The sequence below is a fragment of the Gadus macrocephalus genome, chromosome 2 (assembly GCF_031168955.1).
Source record: "Gadus macrocephalus chromosome 2, ASM3116895v1".
In the NCBI taxonomy this organism is placed as follows: domain Eukaryota; kingdom Metazoa; phylum Chordata; class Actinopteri; order Gadiformes; family Gadidae; genus Gadus; species Gadus macrocephalus.
The window spans coordinates 19,003,925-19,023,575 of NC_082383.1; the positions used below are offsets into that span (position 1 = coordinate 19,003,925).

The 19,651-nt window shown below is 49.6% G+C and overlaps 1 protein-coding gene across 3 annotated transcripts in view; it reads left to right on the forward strand.

The window, feature by feature from the left end:
* The window catches only part of LOC132451816 (microtubule-associated serine/threonine-protein kinase 1-like), a 75,181-nt gene that overhangs the window by 41,055 nt on the left and 14,475 nt on the right, over positions 1-19,651 (forward strand). For all 3 annotated transcript variants that reach the window (XM_060044387.1, XM_060044388.1, XM_060044389.1), the window contains 13 exons: positions 5,183-5,255; positions 9,829-9,989; positions 10,673-10,748; positions 11,025-11,234; positions 12,445-12,546; positions 13,794-13,926; positions 14,156-14,223; positions 15,163-15,239; positions 16,092-16,300; positions 16,582-16,720; positions 17,120-17,252; positions 18,631-18,796; positions 19,358-19,459. In XM_060044387.1, coding sequence (XP_059900370.1) covers positions 5,183-5,255; positions 9,829-9,989; positions 10,673-10,748; positions 11,025-11,234; positions 12,445-12,546; positions 13,794-13,926; positions 14,156-14,223; positions 15,163-15,239; positions 16,092-16,300; positions 16,582-16,720; positions 17,120-17,252; positions 18,631-18,796; positions 19,358-19,459 — 1,649 coding nt within the window. The remainder of the gene's footprint in view (positions 1-5,182; positions 5,256-9,828; positions 9,990-10,672; positions 10,749-11,024; positions 11,235-12,444; positions 12,547-13,793; positions 13,927-14,155; positions 14,224-15,162; positions 15,240-16,091; positions 16,301-16,581; positions 16,721-17,119; positions 17,253-18,630; positions 18,797-19,357; positions 19,460-19,651) is intronic.

Consider the following 19,651-nt stretch of genomic DNA (forward strand, 5'->3'; position numbering starts at 1 on the left):
CTACTGTCTCTCTGCCTTCGGGCCACAGAGCAAGGCGTCTCGTGGGTCCTTCTAGTTCCTCTAAATCCTCGCTCCTCATTCGGCAAATCATCCCGCTGTCAGTCACCCAGCCGTCGCAGCACCGCAGAGACGACGACAAGCTAAATTAGGAGAGGACCGGCCGCGGCTGGCCCTGTGACGTAAGCACTCAGACTCCAGAGCACTCTGAGGGGCCCCTCTCATGCGCGCACATCCCTCCACCAACCACCTCGTTAGGGAACACTGGCCTCCCCCCCAGCTTAGCCAGCAAGCCTACTAGGATGGCCGCTAGGTGACCTTGGCCCACAGAGAGTTAAAGTGAACAGGTTTCAGCTCCAAGTTGGAGTATGAACAATGAATTAACTAAATGCATTTTGGGAGGTTCTAGGAAGGAGGGGGGTTATGTTATCCCCATAGTTACGACCTGCCAACTTTTTGATACTATTTTACTCATTGTGTATGAGTGCTGTGCAGAAGTGTTTTTGTGAGTGCTGTTCTATATGAAATGTGCCAAACACTGTGGCATAATACTATTATGCCGCTTTTCCACCGCACATGTAGCTCGACTCGACTCGACTCGACACGACTCGACACGGTAGCAGCACGGGTCGTTTTCCACCGCAAATAGTACCTCCTGGACGTGGGCGGGGTCGGCTGCGCGAAAGGGCCGTGACGTATTTTTGTACGCGACGCAAACAACACCTACGCAACCCACGCATGGACAGAACCCACATAACAACAATGGAGGACATCGATGCGATGGTATTCGTGTTCGTATTATTAGCTGGCATGTTGAAGAAGTTGAAGAAGTGGAATATGTTGGCTGCGGCACTGCTATGGCTGTTACCAGCATGGTTGCCATGTCGCTCTCGTGACTTCGTCACACTCTCTGGCCAATCAGTGGCCGGCCGTCTGCCGACGTCACCTTTTAGCATCGGCTCAGCTCGCTTGGAACCTAGAGCGAGGCGGTACTAAAAAAAGCAGCCACTTCAGGTACCAGATACCATGTTTTCGCGGTTGAAACGCCAGAAATGCGAGCTGAGTCGAGTCGAGTCGAGTCGAGTCGAGCTGGTACCATGCAGTGGAAAAGCGGCCTTGAACCTTGAACCTATGTCAGTGGTTCCCAACCTTATTTCTCCAGGGCCCCCCTAATTCACCTCTGATGGAAGTGAATGACCCATAACCATACATTTCAATTTTTTGTGCCTTTATTTAATAAATGTGTTATTTTCATAGCTTAAAGGTTGGGTATGGGATTTGCGAAACGCCAGCAGATTTTGAAAATACACAACTCGAATGGTCCTACCCCCTCTCCTTCAACGCTGACTCTGACTCCACCCATTCCAAGTACATGGACGCGCAATCATGCACGAGCACGAACACAGATGCCCGAGGGCGAGCCAGGCTAGCTAGGTTGGAGTTTAGGATTGTCTTCTAGTGCTAGGTCCAAAGGTGGATTAGCTAGTTAGCTAGCTCCAGTAGCTACCGCAGGATAACAACAAACAGAAGCTTGCTCTGGGTCACGAGCTTTGAGTACGTGCACGAAGAGGTCGCGCGGGGAGAGGGGGAGGGGGAGTGCAGTACGACCGTTTGATCGACGTACTTACTGTCCAATGCCACTCGGTGGTTCTGGAAATCATTGGCTGGATTTTTTCGAGCCCTGCCCGTTCCACAGATGATTGACTTGTTTAATTTTCAAGTCAGTACTTCTAACTCAGTGGCTGTAAGTGGTTTATGATAAGGATTTCAAGTAATTTTGCAAAAATGGCCGAAAAAGAGAATTCGATACCCAACCTTTAATAGACCTACATTCATTGATGTGAACCTTGGGCTTGCATACCCAATGCCAGGGCTGGAATGTCAGGTGCAATATGAATTACAGCCAGTCTAAAGTCGTTGTGCACCTCCAGTCTGTGGCGCACTTTTGTTTTGATGGCGTGTGTGCTGAATGGCAATAAAGCATTTGCGAATTGATGGGACAGACCTGTCGCTCAGCTCCGCCCAAAGATTCGCCTCGCAACGACTTGCAACTTCCGACTCCTTGCGAGGAGACTAGCTGCGACGTTCTAAAAACTGGGCAGCTCACACTGCTGCAGTGGGCTGCGACGTCAGGTGGTTTCCCTAGCAACTATGAACGCTCTGGCACAGCTGAGAGCCGCAACAGCATCACGCTAAAAAGTACCCTTAACTTATGGTACGAACACAACAAACGCGTACCATACGCAGCTCATACGCCCCTAACGCAGCTAAAATGTTGCTTGACCATTTTGTGTCAAAAATGGTCCTACGTACGCAGCTACGCGCCTGTGGCTGCGCTGGATTTAGGAGTCCGAGGAAGGAAACCCAAATGCCGCCGTGTTTGGGTGCATGATAGAGCTTGGATCGGGTTAGATTAAATAAATCTCGGATATAAATAACAATAATCGGGTTAAATAACTTCACATGGTGTGTCTGGTGTGTTTCCAGCATTCGTAGTGTTGATCGGCAGAGAAATAGTCCGCCAAGACGTTGAGGTTGTCCATGCAAGTGAACGGAGCGTTCACTCTTCGTCATAACTATCAAACCAAACATCCTTCACATTCACAGAGTGAACATTATGAAAGTAAAATGCACATTTCTCGCTAAAAATGTTTCCATAAACGCATTTAAAAGCGTAACTATGTTACTATTTCCACCCAGAATAAAGAAAGATGTTGGCCGTATGCTTCTGTGCAAGGGTCACTACTCTCTGCCAGTGACGTCGGGTCAAGCTCCACGCTGATTGGCTATTGCGGCTAAGTATCACACGTATGAGCGTAAAAAGTTAAATTTGTTGAACTCCTCGCGTACGCGCGTATATGTACGCGCGTATATGTACGCGCGTATATGTACGCGCGTATATATACGCGCCTCATACGCCCCATACGCGAGTAAAATGTTGCTTGGTACGCATGATACGCGTGTACGCACCTCATACGCGCGTAAACCAATGGTTCCCTATGGAAAAATTGCAGATTTTATACGCGTCTATACGCGAGGTACGCGCTTGGTGTGTTCGCACCTTTATGGTACGAACACACCAAACGCGTACCATACGCAGCTCATACGCCCCTAACGCAGCTAAAATGTTGCTTGACCATTTTGTGTCAAAAATGGTCCTACGTACGCAGCTACGCGCCTGTGGAGTCCGAGGAAGGAAACCCAAACGCCGCCGGGTGCATGATAGAGCTTGGATCGGGTTAGATTAAATAATCTCGGATATAAATAACAATAATCGGGTTAAATAACTTCACATGGTGTGTCTGGTGTGTTTCCAGCATTCGTAGTGTTGATCGGCAGAGAAATAGTCCGCCAAGACGTTGAGGTTGCTTAGCAACCAGAGACTCTGTCCATGCAAGTGAACGGAGCGTTCACTCTTCGTCATAACTATCAAACCAAACATCCTTCACATTCACCGAGTGAACATTATGAAAGTAAAATGCACATTTCTCGCTAAAAATGTTTCCATAAACGCATTTAATGGCGTAACTATGTTACTATTTCCACCCAGAATAAAGAAAGATGTCGGCCGTATGCTTCTGTGCAAGGGTCACTACTCTCTGCCAGTGACGTCGGGTCAAGCTCCACGCTGATTGGCTATTGCGGCTAAGTACGATATAACTTTATTAAGTATCAAGTATCACGCGTATGAGCGTAAAAAGTTCAATTTTTTGAACTCCTCGCGTACCTAACGCGAGTAAAATGTTGCTTGGTACGCATGATACGCGTGTACGCACCTCATACGCGCGTAAACCAATGCTTCCCTATGGAAAAATTGCCGATTTTATACGCGTGGTACGCGGGTAACGCTTTTGGTGTGGCCGCACCTTTAGGTTTGCGATCAGGTTGCTTGAGCTAGCACCCCAATTTACCCTCCCGGACCCTACACACATTGGCGGTTTATTGGGTTTCATTCTGATGTAAATGCAATGGCTCTGCGGTTCCGGGGGGGGGGCTTGGGTAGGGGTGTGTGCTGTCTCCACAGAGACAACGCAGTGATATCATCATGAGCTGCTAATCATGTGAGAGAAGCTGATGCAGTCCTAATAAACAAAGACGTTGAAATGATGGTGCGATCCACGAGAGAGACGCAGAGGAACTGTCCTTAGGAGGCTTTTGTCGGGATAAAAAAACTAGGAGTACGTCTCAGCTGACATTTTTCCATATGTTTTTGTTATCGAGTCTGGTTTGTTTGTCCGAGTTCGTCATGGTAACGACGGGGGGCGTAACTTAGCGACAGGTCTATTTTCAATCGCGGGGCCCGTGAGATCTAGAATTGTTCTTTCAAGCTCGGATGAGCTGTTATAAAGTCAGGCACGGGCGCACTGCTGCTGCATTTGCTACAGCGGCACTGCTCGGACGTCAATTTGCCTCTAGCCATCAGAGGCTTCACGCTTGGCTCCCTGGCGCCTCCCAGGTTGGGAACCATTGCTCTGTGATGCGGTCATCAACATCAAGCACTGTCTTATTTAAAAAAACACGTTACAAAATGGCAGGGATTATGACGTTGATGATCATGCAAGACATTTAACACCACTCAAAACCAAAACACAACGATTTTGGGTTCATTACCCCTTGAGAAGTTGATGTTGTCTGTAATCAAAAAGTTGAAGCACTGTGTGTGTTTGTGTGTGTGTGTGTGTGTGTGTTTGTGTGACGGGTGTGTGTGTGTGTGTGTGTGTGTGTGTGTGTGTGCGCGTGACTAATGGTTAATGATACTTGACAATCACTGTGCTGCGCGGTGTATTATATAAGCTGCCTTAGGCATTGTACTTCTCTCCGTATCAATCTACGGAGCGCCAGCAAGCTCCAATATCCTGTCCCCACTGCGTTCCACAACCAGAGAAACGTTTAGAATCTGGAGCTTTACGAGCTTCTATGTCTCCGTTGCTCTCCGTCTGTCTGAGGCTTAATTAACTCTGGACTCCATCCCTGGTCACCTAAGGGGTCAGAGATAAGGGGAGGGGGAAACAGGAAGTGAACATGTCAGGAAGAACCTTACAAGGGTACAACCGGAAGTACGCATTGCATTAAGGGCCGTAAACAGGAATCGAACAAGGTGGAAAGGGCCTTATATGGTAATATGGGGAGGAAGCAGTAATATCAGGGCCTTAGGCAGTAATAAATATGTTTCTTTCCTCTGCAGGGCTGATGGTCGTCGCTGGTCGCTGGCCTCCCTGCCCTCGTCGGGATATGGTACCAACACACCCAGCTCCACGGTACAGACCCTCTCGCCCTCTGCCGCTGTATGTCTCTCGCCCTGTGATCATCTCTCTCTCCCTCCCTATCTCCCTCTACTCCTGCATGTCCCTCGCCCTTTGATAATCTCTCGTCCTCTACTGCTGCATGTCCCTCGCCCTTTGATAATCTCTCTTCCTCTACTGCTGCATGTCTCTCGCCCTGTGATGATCTCTCTCTCCCTTTACTGCTGCGTGTCTCTCGCCTGTTTGTGAGAACTCTCCCTCTCTCCCAAGTACCCAGCTGAGTCTGCTCCTGGCAGTGTCTTTCATCAGTAGATTGCACTTAGTAAAACAAACACAGTCATGCACACACACACACACACACACACACACACACACACACACACACACACACACACACACACACACACACACACACACACACACACACACACACACGCACGCACGCATGCGCACATGCACACACACACACACACACACACACACACACACACACACACACACACACACACACACACACACACACAGTGCTGTTGTCCCTTTATTCTGTGATTCTCTGCTTGTCTTTGTGTTGCATAACGTCATCGTCTGGAGTAGCCTGGGATCAGCGCTGATCTCATGGGACAGGACGTGAACGGGGGAGACAGGGGAAGGGGTTGGCAGTGAGTCTTTGGGGAGGTTGGGGGGGGGGGGAACGGGGGTCTTTGTTAAAGGTCCCATGACATGAAAATCTCACTTTATGAGGTTTTCTAACATAAATATGAGTTCCCCTAGCCTGCCTATGGTCCCCCAATGGCTAAAACTTGCGTTTGGTGTAAAACGAGCACTAGCTGTTCTGCTCGCCTTTGAAAAAACTGAGGCTCAAGTGCGCTGATTTGGAATGTCTGTATTCATGACGTCATCAGGAATCTCAGCTCCTCCCCTTACTCTGCCTGGCCCGCCCAGAGACGTTGGCCCGCCAATGAGACTCGACCGTGCGAGCGCCACGTGTGTGTGTGTGTGTGTGTGTGTGTGTGTGTGTGTGTGTGTGTGTGTGTGTGTGTGTGTGTGTGTGTGTGTGTGTGTGTGTGTGTGTGTGTGTGTGTGTGTGTGTGTGTGTGCGTGTGTGTGTGTGTGTGTGAATACACACACTGTAACGCAAGTGTTTCTTGTCGGTTTATTGACGTGTCTTGTATTTCCACAACGAGACTGTTGTGGGGGTTATCTGAGCCATGGTTGAGAAGGAATTGGGGGAAAGGAACTTTGGCTTTGACTGGCTGAAGTACATGAACTGCGACATGCCGCCGGTTGCCGCGAGGCACCATCGCCCGGCAGCGGGCAGCCGGCAGCAGGCAGCGCACGGTTCAGTCGACTTCAGGTTGATGTGAAAGTGGAAGAACCAGAGACGTCGCAGAACCCGACAAAGTCGTTTGTGATTCATAATATCGTCTGGAGGCGCACACAGCTTTTGGCCGTGATAATATGTATTAAATAGGGGTGTGACGAGATCTCGTGCCACGAGATCTCGCGAGATTAAACTCTACGATATTACCCGTCGCGTTAAAAATCTGTCTCGCGAGATTTCTGAGCTATCCAAACTTCTATTTGTGGCCTGTAGGGGCAGTAATGCGGCTTTGATACGTCTAGCCTGCCAGAACCTTACGAAGGAGAAGGAAAAGAAGAAGAGGAGGAGAAGGAGGGGAAGCAGGGGAAGCAGCCATAGGCAGCCAGAATGACGTCGGAAAATACCCGTATTACCGTCGAAGATGCCCCCGCCACTTTTAAATGATTTGTTTGGCAGCATTTTGGGTACCCGGCGGTAATTATGAATGGCAGTAGAGTGACTGATAAGACACGGACAATACCTAGTTGTCGGTGACATACTTGGTCAGAATCTGTTTGCACTATTTGCACTCTGTATTGATGGAGTAGAACTTTGATTTGGTTTTGCACATAATATTGTTTGCACTTGAAAAAAAAGAGAATTATTTAATTTAATTTATTTTACTTCAACTTTTATACATTTTAGTTTTAGTTTCAATTTCATGAATGTTAAGAGTTATAATAAAACATTTCAAAATGCATGTGCAACTCGGTTAAATAAAAGTCTGTTGGTCCAGTCATATATTTTGTCATTGTAGTTTTCTTAAAATCTCGTCTCGTCTCGATCTCGTGAACCGAATATCGTGTCTCGTCTCGTCTCGTGAGCTGAGTGTATCGTCACACCCCTAGTATTAAATGATATAGATTTCTATGTATTATATGATATTATTTAGATATAGAGCTCCAGGACTGTAACGCAAGTGTTGTACACTTCCTTATTATTTGGATAACCGTTCTGCTTTTGGCGTTATGGCGCATAACACGTCGGACTCTCGTCTCTGGTATTTCTACAACGAGACTCGTATTGGGGGTTATCTCAGCCATGGTTGAGAAGGAATTGGGGGAAAGGAACTTTGGCTTTGACCGGCTGAAGTACATGAACTGCGTCATGCCGCCGGTTGCCGCGAGGCACCATCGCCCGGCAGCGGGCAGCCGGCAGCAGGCAGCGTGCGGTTCAGTCGACTTCAGGTTGATGTGAAAGTGGAAGAACCAGAGACGTCGCAGAACCCGACAAAGTCGTTTGTGATTCATTATATCGTCTGGAGGCGCACACAGCTTTTGGCCGTGATAATATGTATTAAATGATATAGATTTCTATGTATTATATGATATTATTTAGATATAGAGCTCCAGGACTGTAACGCAAGTGTTGTACACGTCCTTGTTATTTGGATAACCGTTCTGTCGGACTCTCGTCTCTGGTATTTCTACAACGAGACTCGTATTGGGGGTGATCTCAGCCAAGGTTGAGAATGAATTGGGGGGAAGGAACTTTGGCTTTGACTCCCTCAAGAACATGAACCACGACATGGAGGAGAAAGGGATTGTTGGCGGCGAATGTCTCCAGCTTGAGACCCGCTGAGGGACCACCGCCGGAGGTGGAGGTGCCTAAGCGCTGCCCGGCAACGATCCCTTTCTCCTCCTTGTCGCGGTTCAGTCTACTTCACATTGATGAGGACGTTGAAGAACCAGGAACGTCGGAGAACCCAACGCGGTCGTTTGAGATTCATAATATCGGCTCACACAGCTTTTGGCCGTTATAATATATATTATATGATATAGATATCTATGTAGGCTATATGATAATATTTAGATATAGAGCTCCAGGACTCCCGTGTGTTCTACAATATTTACAGAACACGGCTAAAGGCTGTGTGCGCCTCGCCATTGCGATACATCCACTGTAAACAGAGCGCGTTGTTCCGTGGCTGCAAGCTGCTCAGGGCCACACCCCCACCCTCCTCCTTGACCCGCCTCGCTCCTCCTCATTTGCATTATAGCTACAGACACCAAAACAGCGCATTTGGGGGAAGCTCAATGTGCGACTGGCTCGGAGTGGCTGTAACTCTGCACCACGGCTGAATTTCGGGAACGTCTTTGAATACTGTGTTAGTTGCCCACTAATACCTATATTAAAGAATACATAAAATAGCATGTCATGGGACCTTTAAGGAACACATCTGGCCAAGGGCTCAGACATCGTGAAGTCGATCCTCACACCAGACAGAACGATGCCCCCGCCCCCCCCCCCCTCGAGTAACATCTCATCAGGGGGCAGATCACCTATTGATCGGGGATTGATTCCCCTGTTAGGCCTGTATGTGGCCGGGCTGAGGCTTTCAAGGTGTGTGGCTGTGACCAATCCCGTTCTGGTTAGCAGCCCTCCACCGCCACCTTCCACCCCTCTTACCGCCGGGTGTATCGACGTTACCCCCTCCACCCTGGGACGCGGCCGTAGAGCCGGCTGCTATGCTGAATCATACTCAGCACTTTGTTTACGACCTCTTCTGTCAGGGAGAGGAAGGAAGCATCAGTTTTTAAAGAGGTTGTGTTTCACTGTATCTGCCTGCTGTGACCCTGCCAACCCTGGCTCCCCCAACACAGGCGCGCACGCATGCACGCGAGCACTCACGCGCTCACACACACACACAAGCACACACCCGCATGCAGGGTAATCGTAAACACATGGGAAACAAGTGTCCTCCTGTCAGTGTGTACTCTATAACAACCAACGCTGTTACAAATGACCCTCAACGACATTAATTGTCTACTCTCAAATTTCCTCTACCTTTTGTTTCCTCTCCTCTTCTCTTCCCTCCCCTCCTCTCCACTCTCCTCCCCTCCTCTCCTCTCTTCTCTTCTCTTCTCTCCTCCCCCTACTCCTCTCCTCTCCTCTCATCTCCTCCTATCCTCCTCTCCTTTCCTCTCCTCCCCTCTCCTCCTCTCCTCCTCTCCTCTCCTCTCCTCTCCTCTCCTCTCTCTCCTCCTCTCCTCTCCTCTCCTCCCCCTACTCCTCTCCTCTCTCTCCTCCTCTCCTTTCCTCTTCTCTCCTCTCCCCCTCTCTCCTCCTCTCCACTCCTCTACTCTCCTCTCTTCCTCTTCCCTCCCCTCCTTTCCTTTCCTCCCCTCTCCTCCTCTCCTCCTCTCCTCCTCTCTCCTCCTCTCCTCCTCTCCTCTCCTCTCCTCCCCTCCCCTCCTCCTCTCCTCCCCCTCCTCCCCCTCCCTGCAGTCCTCAAGCTCTTCCCAGGAGCGTCTTCACCAGCTCCCCTTCCAGCCAACCATGGACGAGCTCCGCTTCCTCTCCAAGCACTTCGGCAGCACGGAGTCCATCACTGACGACGACGGCGGCCGCAGCTCGCCACACATGCGGCCTCGCTCCCGCAGCCTCAGGTCAGAGGTCACGGCTGCGCGACGCCACACACACATGTCCTGTCGACAACAATAGTGAAAACAACTAAAGAATACACGACAATAACAACACAAACAACAACAATGACAACAATTACAAAGACAACAACGATGCCCTAGAGTGGGGGAAATGAGGCACAGTACGCTGATTATTTTGGGGTGCACACACATGATACACAGACAGACAGACAGACAGACAGACAGACAGACAGACAGACAGACAGACAGACAGACAGACAGACAGACAGACAGACAGACAGACAGATCTCAGGTTAAAGGAAACATGTAGAGCACACATCAGGGGGCGTTCCTGACAACTTTTCAGACTTCCCAGTTCAAATGGAACAGGCCATAACTCCCCTTCATTCCCCCTCTGGTCAGTCAGACATGTTCACATCATTGGAGTAGACTCCCCTCACACCGTGCGTGTTCCTCATGTTTTTATGTCTTCCAGGCTGGGAATGAAGCCTATAGTCTCACTAGTTTATGTACGTCGTTAGGCACGCATCCCACTGGTGATTTCTGTTATCTGTTGTGTTTGTTTGAGGCTACACAGACTTTTATATTAGACTATTTGAGTGAGTGATGCCAAGTTGGAAAACGTTGGGTGCATTTTTTTGATATCGTACCTGGGTGTTGTTTAATAATCATTCTGTTTTATTCAGTCCGGGACGCTCTCCCTCCTGCTATGACAATGAGATCGTCATGATGAACCATGTCTACAAGGAGAGGTTCCCCAAGGTACGCTAGCAATGCAAACACACAACCGGCATAGGTGCTGTTCCAATATTACCGCTACAAATCAAACCGATAAAACAGTGTGTCTTTGTTTCATCACTTTAACAACCGATCCCTCTGCTCCTCCTCTCATCCTCTTTTCCTCCCCACTCTACCTCTCTCCTCATCCCCTCCCCACCACGTCCTCCCCTTCCTTCCCTCCTCTCCCCGCTCATCCACCCCTTTCCCCTCCCTCTCCTCCTCTCCCCCTCTCCCCCCCCCCCCCCCCCCCCACTCCAGGCCACGGCCCAGATGGAGGGACGCCTGGCGGACTTCGTGGTGACCTTCGCCCCGGAGAGCGTTCTGCCGCTGGCGGACGGCGTGCTGAGCTTCATCCACCACCAGATCATCGAGCTGGCCCGCGACTGCCTGGCCAAGGCCCGCGACGGCCTCATCACCACCGTCTACTTCTTCGAGCTCCAGGAGAACCTTGAGAAGCTGCTCAACGACGTAGGTCAAAGGACCAGGGTCAAAGGTCAAAGTGGACTGCTTTCAGTCCCGTTGTTGGGGTGCTTCGTATCAATGTTTATCATCATGTTATCTGCTAATGAATGGAGGGAGGAGAGGAGGAGAGAGGAGGGGAGAGGAGAGGAGGGAAGAGGAGAAGGGGAGGAGGGAAGAGGAGAGAGGAGAGAAGGAGAGGAGGGGAGGAGGAGGAGGGAAGAGGAGAGAGATTTTCTGCACATTTAACTTATTTTCTACGTGGGCGGCAGTGGTTCAGGAGGTAGAGCGGGTGGCCTGGCAACCGGAAGGTTGCTGGAGCGATTCCCGGCTCCTCTTAGCTGAGCGTCGACGTGGACCTCAGACTGACTGCTCCTAACAAGCTGGCCGACACCGCTGTCGGTGTGTGTATGTGTGTATGAATGTTGATGAGTTTTGGAAATATGAGATTAATGCAAAGCAGCCAATGGACCAGATATGAATCCTTTCTGCTGCTGGTCGCAAAACATCTCAAGCAATGGTGCCGCCTGCAGCGGGAAATCTAACTCTCCACAGTATCATTAGGGGAGTGTGTGTGATTCGTTCACGCATGGAGATCTGCTGAAAGCCTTTAATTGGCTCCCTATAGCTAGCAGCTAGCCCCTAGCCGGCAGGCTAAATGACCGCGATTACCTCGATTCACTCTGATTAGATTGGTTGGGCATGCTGAGGAACTTCAGGTTTTTCCATGTGAAATAAATATGAGTTTGATCTCATGCTGAGGACATGTGTGTTGTTGTTCTGCAACCTCTTGGATCTATCCTATTTCTGGGAAGCTGTAGACAGATTGTTTAATGATCATTTGAACATTTCTGTGTCTCCTTTGTCTTTCTCTTCTTCTCTCCTCACTTTTATCTCACCTCCATCCTCTCCTCCTCTCAAACTCTCTCTTGCTCTCTCTCTCTCACCCCAACTCTCTCTTTCTCAATCCCTACGTCCTGCTCCCTCATTCTGCCCCTTTATCTCTCTTTTCATCTGTCTCTCTATCTCTTCTCTCTCTCTTATCTGTCTGTCTGTCTGTCTGTCTGTCTGTCTGTCTGTCTGTCTGTCTGTCTGTCTGTCTGTCTGTCTGTCTGTCTGTCTGTCTGTCTGTCTGTCTGTCTCTCTCTCACCCTCTCTCTCTCTCTCTCTCTCTCTCTCTCTCTCTCTCTCTCTCTCTCTCTCTCTCTCTCTCTCCCAGGCGTATGATCGATCAGAGAGTTCTGAGGTGGCCTTCGTCACGGAGCTGGTGAAGAAACTCCTCATCATCATCTCCAGACCGGCCAGACTGCTGGAGTGTCTGGTGAGAACACACACACACAAAAACACACACACACTCACACACGCAAACAAACACACACACACAAGCACACACAAACATTCATGCATAAATCCAGTCCCTCTCTCTTTTCCTCTCTCTCTCTCTCTCTCTCTCTCTCTCTCTCTCTCTCTCTCTCTCTCTCTCTCTGTGATGTTCCATACTCAGGTAAAGCTTAACAATAAAGATAATAGTGTAACATTAGTGTTGCGTGAGATAGAGTTTATAATTTAGAAGGACATTACTGTCTTCTATGTGGTGTTAGTTTATATTCACCTGCATCCATCTCTCCCCAGCACAACACACTGACACACACACCTGTTCACCTGCCCGGGAACAACGGTCCTCGTTAAGGACAACGGTGTGTGCCGCAGCTCGTTAGCCGGGTCGTTAAGCGTCCTGCTAGATTACCTCGCCATGACAACGCACATCATCTCAGCGAGCAGCCGGCGCCGGTGGCTCTGGGTGGGGGGGATGCATTAGCATTTAGATTAAACCCCCCCGGCCGCGCCACAGTATTACTAGACCAACACATCTCTCTCTCTGTCTCCCCCTCTCTCCCCCTCTCTCCCCCGACTGTCTAGCGGCCTCTGGACCATGACCATGCTGTCAGTTTAACACCCCTCCTGTGTCTGTGTGGGTGTGTGTGGGAGTGTGTGTGTGTGTGTGTGTCTGTCTGTGTGTGTTTATGGGAGGGTGTGTATGTGTGTGTGTGTGTGGGTGTGTGTGTGTGTGTGTGCTTGTTTGCCATCTCATTTAATCCCCCTGCCCCGCCCCCTGCCCACCCCTTTGATGAGTCATACTGCATTGAAGCAGGAGATGTCCGCGGTGATCAACTGACCTGTGATGGATGTGTGGTTTTTATGTCGGCCGTAACCGACGTAATGAGGTGAATAATGGGAGGTGTCTGACTCTCAGCAGTGAGGACCTCAAAGAATTACAACTGACAACTGGTTTTCTTCCTCCTCATCGTCCTCGCCTCCCGCCTCCTCCCCTCCCTCTCCTCCTTCCCTCCTCCCCCTCCTCCCTCCTCCCCTCCCCTGCCCCCCCCATCGCCTCCCCCTCATACCCTCCACCTCTCCTCCTCCCCCTCCTCCTCCACCTCCCCTCCCCCCCTCCTCTGCTCCCCCTCTTTTCCCCTCCCGCCTCCTCCTATCCTCTCCTCCTCCTCTCCTCCCCCCTCCCCTCCCTCCCTCTCCTCCTCCTCCCCTCCTCCTCCTCTCCCCCTCCAGGAGTTCAACCCTGAGGAGTTCTACCACCTACTGGAGGCGGCTGAGGACCACGCCAAGGAGGGCCACCTGATGAAGACGGACATCCCCCGCTACATCATCAGCCAGCTGGGCCTGACCCGCGACCCCATTGAGGGTGAGAGCCCCCCCCCCCCCTCCAGAACCGACTACCCAACGGGGACTGGGAGTCTGAGAGTAGTCTGAGAACCACAGTCCTAGAACAGTCTGAGATCATAGCATGAGGACGTCTGACCACACAACATAGCACTGGCCTGTTAGACCCTTTTGAGTGTCATTGTGCTAAAGGGCTTCACGTGTTAGCTCGTCTGGCGGCGGCTAACCTCCCGTGTGGGTGTGTTCCTCAGAGATGGTGAACCTGGAGAGCTACGACAGCGAGGGCCCTCTCACGCCGGAGACCGACGACTCCACTGAGGTGAGGCTCCAACTGTAGACCCCTGAGTCAGAGTTCCCCCCCCCCCTACACTTCACTCAACCAGTGTGTGTCAAGGTGTCCCTGAGCTAGACCCCTTACCCTGACTGCTCCTGACGAGCTGGCTGTCGCCTTGCATGGTTGACTCTGCCTTCGGTGTGTGAATGTGTGTATGAATGGGTGAATATTAGGCAGTATTGTAAAGCGCTTTGAGTGGCCACTGGTCGTTAGAAAAGCACAATATAAATATAATATAAATGCAGTCCATTTACCATTCTGGGTTCGGGACCCGATGTTCTCGGCCTTAACGTCAGCATCCTTGAGCTGGTCAAGGAGGCTGACGTTAAGACCGAGAATATTAGGGTGCGAAGGTTCTTGGTTCGAACCCCAATGTCGAACCCCAAATACCTGCTGTAATGGCATGCCTCTGAGTGCCCTGTAGGTGCCCTCAATAACTCACGCTGCCGATCAGACTCTATCCAACAGTTTGACTGTCATCCATTAACGTTTGGCAAACTCGTGTTTCATCCTCTTAATTCGGCTGATTTGCTTCGTTTTGCCTTCTCTGGCAACACAATAATGGATGACTCATCCTGAGAAAAGGGCTTTAGCCACTTCTGTCTGCAGCGGCTGTATTTAGACAAGTACCACAACTGTCCTATTCAACCATGGACCAAAGAAGCAGTCATATTATTTGGGTCTGGATGACGTGTCACTATTTCAAAACGAGTCAGCGCCAATAGTTAATACATAATACACTTTATTTATGTAACTAACCTCGACTTCAGAGTGATGCTGTTGGTGTTTTGTCAGAAGATGTTCTTGTTTGTGTATGAGGGTGGCACTGAGATAATGTGAGTTTGTATCTGAGTTGGTTTGTGTATGAGGGCGGCATTGAGATAGTGTGTGAGTTCCTCTCTGAGTTTGTATCTGACCCCCCAGGGAAGGATGCGTCCCATGAAGCCACCGGAAGAGGCAGACTTCCAGACCATCAAACTCATCAGTAATGGAGCATACGGGTGAACAGAGACGTTATTAACTACAAACTACAACTATAACAAACTACAACCTATTAACTACCACATCTACAACCTATAAACTACCACAAGCTGCAATCTATAAACTACCACAAACTACAACCTATAAACTACCACAAACTACAATCTATAAACTACTACAAACTACAATCTATTAGCTATAACAAAATACAATCTATAACTACCACAAACTACAACCTATAAACTACCACAAACTACAATCTATAAACTACCACAAACTACAACCTATAAACTACCACAAACATAATCTTTTATCTATAACAAACTACAATCTATAAACTACCACAAACTACAACCTATAAACTACCACAAACTACAATCTATAAACTACCACAAACTACAACCTATAAACTACCACAAACTATAATCTATTATCTATAACAAACTACAATCTATAAACTACCACAAACTACAACCTATAAACTACCACAAACTATAATCTATTAGCTATAACAAACTACAATCTATTAGCTATAACAAACTACAATCTATGAACTACCACAAACTACAATCTATAAACTACTACAAACTACAATCTATTAGCTATAACAAACTACAATCTATTAGCTATAACAAACTACAATCTATTAGCTATAACAAACTACAATCTATAAACTACCACAAACTACAATCTATAAACTACTACAAACTCACCTGTGTTTGTGTCTCACCTGTGTGTCTTACTCTGGGTCTCATAGTCTCTATGTCTCCATATCCCCCAGCGCGGTGTACCTGTGTGTCTTACCGTCTCTCTCCCCCCCAGCGCCTGTGTGTGGGGTCTCATCGTCTCCATGTGTCTCTCCCCCCCCCCAGGGCGGTCTACCTGGTGCGTCACCTGGAGACGCGGCAGCGCTTTGCCATGAAGAAGATCAACAAGCAGAACCTGATCCTGAGGAACCAGATCCAGCAGGCCTTCGTGGAGCGGGACATCCTGACCTTCGCCGAGAACCCCTTCGTGGTCACCATGTTCTGCTCCTTCGAGACCCGACGCCACCTCTGCATGGTCATGGAGTACGTGGAAGGTAGGTGTGGGGGTGTTTGTGTGTGTGTGTGTTTGTGTGTGTGTGTGATTGTTTGTGTGTCTATGTGTTTGTGTGTGTGTGTGTGTGTCCGTATGTGTGTGTGTGTGTGTGTGTGTGTGTCTATGTTTGTGTTGGTGTGCGTGTGTGTGTGTGGGGGTTTGTGTGTGTGTGTGTGTGTGTGTGTGTGTGTATGTGTGTGCGTTTGTGTGTATTTGTATATGAATGTGTGTGTGTGTTAGACGTGTGCGTGCAACCCCCTGACGGAGTGTGTGTTCCTGTAGGAGGCGACTGCGCCACCCTGCTGAAGAACATCGGGGCGTTGCCCGTGGAGATGGCCCGTATGTACTTCGCTGAGACGGTGCTGGCCCTGGAGTACATCCACAACTACGGCATCGTGCACCGGGACCTCAAGCCCGACAAGTGAGGCCTCCCCCCCCCCGTCTCTCCCTCCCCCCCTGTCTCCCCCGCTCCCAATACATTAGTCTCTGTCTTTAGAGGTGGCCTTAATCCAAAGGTTCAATGTCTAACCCCTACCTGCTCTCATTAATGTGTCTCTCTCTCCCTCTCATTCTCTCTCGCACTCTCTGGCTGTCTCTTTCTTTATTTCTCTCTCCCTCTCTCTCTCTTTCGCTGTCTCTCTGTCTCTGTCGCTGTCTCTCTCTCTCTGTCTCTCTCTCGCTTCATTTATTTCACTTTCTTTCTTTCTTTATTTCTCTATCTATCTGTCTCTCTCTCTCTCTCTCTCTCTCTCTCTCTCTCTCTCTCTCTCTCTCTCTCTCTCTCCCCCCCCTCTCTCTCTCCCCCCCTCTCTCCCCTCAGTCTGCTGATCACCTCCATGGGACACATCAAGCTTACGGACTTTGGTCTCTCCAAAATGGGGCTAATGAGCCTCACCACCAACCTGTACGAGGGCCACATCGAGAAGGACACACGAGAGTTCCTGGACAAACAGGTGGGAGGAGGGGAGGAGAAGAGGGTGAGGAGAGAAGGGGAGAGGAGGAGAGGAGTGGGATGGAGGACGAAGTAGAGGGATGAAGGTGGAGAATAGAAGAGGATGGAGGAGGAGGAGACGAGAGGAGAGGAATGGGGGAGGAGGAGAGGGATGGAGGAGAGGAGAGGGATGGAGGAGGGGGAGACGAGAGCTGAGGAATGGAGGAGGTGGAAAGGAGGAGGAGAGGGATGGGGGAGGAGGAGAAGAGAGGGATGCAGGAGGAGGAGAGGAGAGGGATGGAGGACTAGGAGAGGAGAAGGATGGAGGAGAGGAGGAGGAGGAAATGGATGGAGGTATGAAGGAGGAGACAACGAGAGTTATGAAGGAGTGATAAAAGTTCCATTGCAGGCCTCATTCCAAGTCAAATCAAATATTCTTGTTTGCTCGGCGATGCAGCAGCATAATAAAAAGGATTTATTGGTTACTTTAATCATGTTTCACGGCCTAAAGGTTGCAGTAGAGAAGCCTGTGTTTGAAGCTTCCTTATCTCTAGCCACTCCATTACGTTACCTTTGATGATTGGCCATCTGCACATCAAAGACAGGGCTGGGCTTTGATCACATCTCGGATCCGGGTAATGGGGGATTGATCCCAGTTCCATCCGTGGCATCGACTCCCTGCACTCATCCAGCTAGCCACCGTGTCCTCACTCCTTCTCCTCACATTAAGGCGGGGTCGGTCGTTCCTCACCTTCCACAAGGTCACGTCGACTGACTGTTGATCTGTTTTCACCTCAGAGGTCTGTATTCTCTGGTCTCTGAGGGCGTCGGCTGGAGAGATACTGTAGTACTGGACTGTAGTGGTGAAAGCACAGCGTTGTCTGCTTGGTATTCGAGTTCAGCAGCTTCCATTGTCATCTCTTTCATCTCTGTCCTAAAGTTGTATCATCATCTCCCACACAGCCGACAGCCCCATCAGCCCCATCGACCCCAAAACCCAAACCGATCTGATGCTATCATCGTTTCATCATTGTCGGCTTACTTCTATTTTTGGTCCTAATTTGTTGATCATCACAAATCAATGTAATATAATTGATCAGTAAGAAATTATCAACTAATATAACAAAGCAAAATCGAATTAAATAACCCCTTGGAACCTGCTACCGTACCCCCAGTAGTGGGTGTCAGACTGAACCCTAACAGCAGTGAACCTCTGTTTGTGTGTGTGTGTGTGTGTGTGCGCGTGTGTGTGTGTGTGTGTGTGTGTGTGTGTGTGTGTGTGTGTGTGTGTGTGTGTGTGTGTGTGTCTGTGTGTGTGTCTGTGTGTGTGTGTGTGTGTGTGTGTGTGTGTGTGTGTGTGTGTGTGTGTGTGTGCGCGTGTGTGTGTGTGTGGTCCCAAGGTGTGCGGGACCCCAGAGTACATCGCCCCGGAGGTCATCCTGAGGCAGGGCTATGGTAAGCCTGTGGACTGGTGGGCCATGGGCATCATCCTGTACGAGTTCTTGGTGGGCTGCGTGCCCTTCTTCGGAGACACACCGGAGGAGCTGTTCGGACAGGTCATCACAGGTGAGGACCGGGACGCTGACACGCCTCCAGTCTCGATGTACCCGGACACATCTAAGAGTGTCCAGCAGTTATTCCCCGAAATTCAATCAGTCAATCCCGATTTATGATTTTGAGTAGTTCCGAAGTTAGGAATTGCTCAAAGTTCCAAGTTGTTCCGAACTATTCGAAATCTCAAACTGCCTCGAAATTATGAATTGCGATTGATCGGATTGGACGGAAGAATGGAAGAACGGAAGAGGTCTGTTCTTCCGAGCAGTTTGAGATGTAGAATAGTTCGGAATAGTAGTAGAATGAGAAGAGTTCGGAATCGAGTAGTATAGGAAGAGGTCCGAGATTTCGAGTTGTTCGGAAGAACAACTCGAAATCTCGTTAGGGATCCTTTCTTCTGAACTCCTAGAAATCTCAAACTGCTCTGAAGAACGTACTTCTTCCGATCTACGCCAGCGATCTGCTGGTGTCTGTCCGTTCTCCCTCCTTAACGTGTTCCTCTGTTCCCTGGGGGTGTTCGTGCCATCTTGTCTTCCATGGGGGTGTGTGTGACGCTGGTCCTCCCTGGTGCAGACGACATCATGTGGCCGGAGGGAGAGGAGGCGCTCCCCGCTGACGCCCAGCACCTCATCTCCACCCTGCTGCAGACCAACCCGCTGGCCCGCCTGGGCACAGGTAGTACACCGCTTGGGCTGGGGCACTCTGGAAGAACGACCGCCGTTCTGGAACAATCCAGAGAAAAAGAACCACCCACTATTCTGGAACAATCTAGAGATCTAGACCAACCACCTACTAGCTTCTGTAATATATATCTAAGAACAAAAACGACTAAAAACTACAAATAACGTCTACAAATATCTAGCTAGA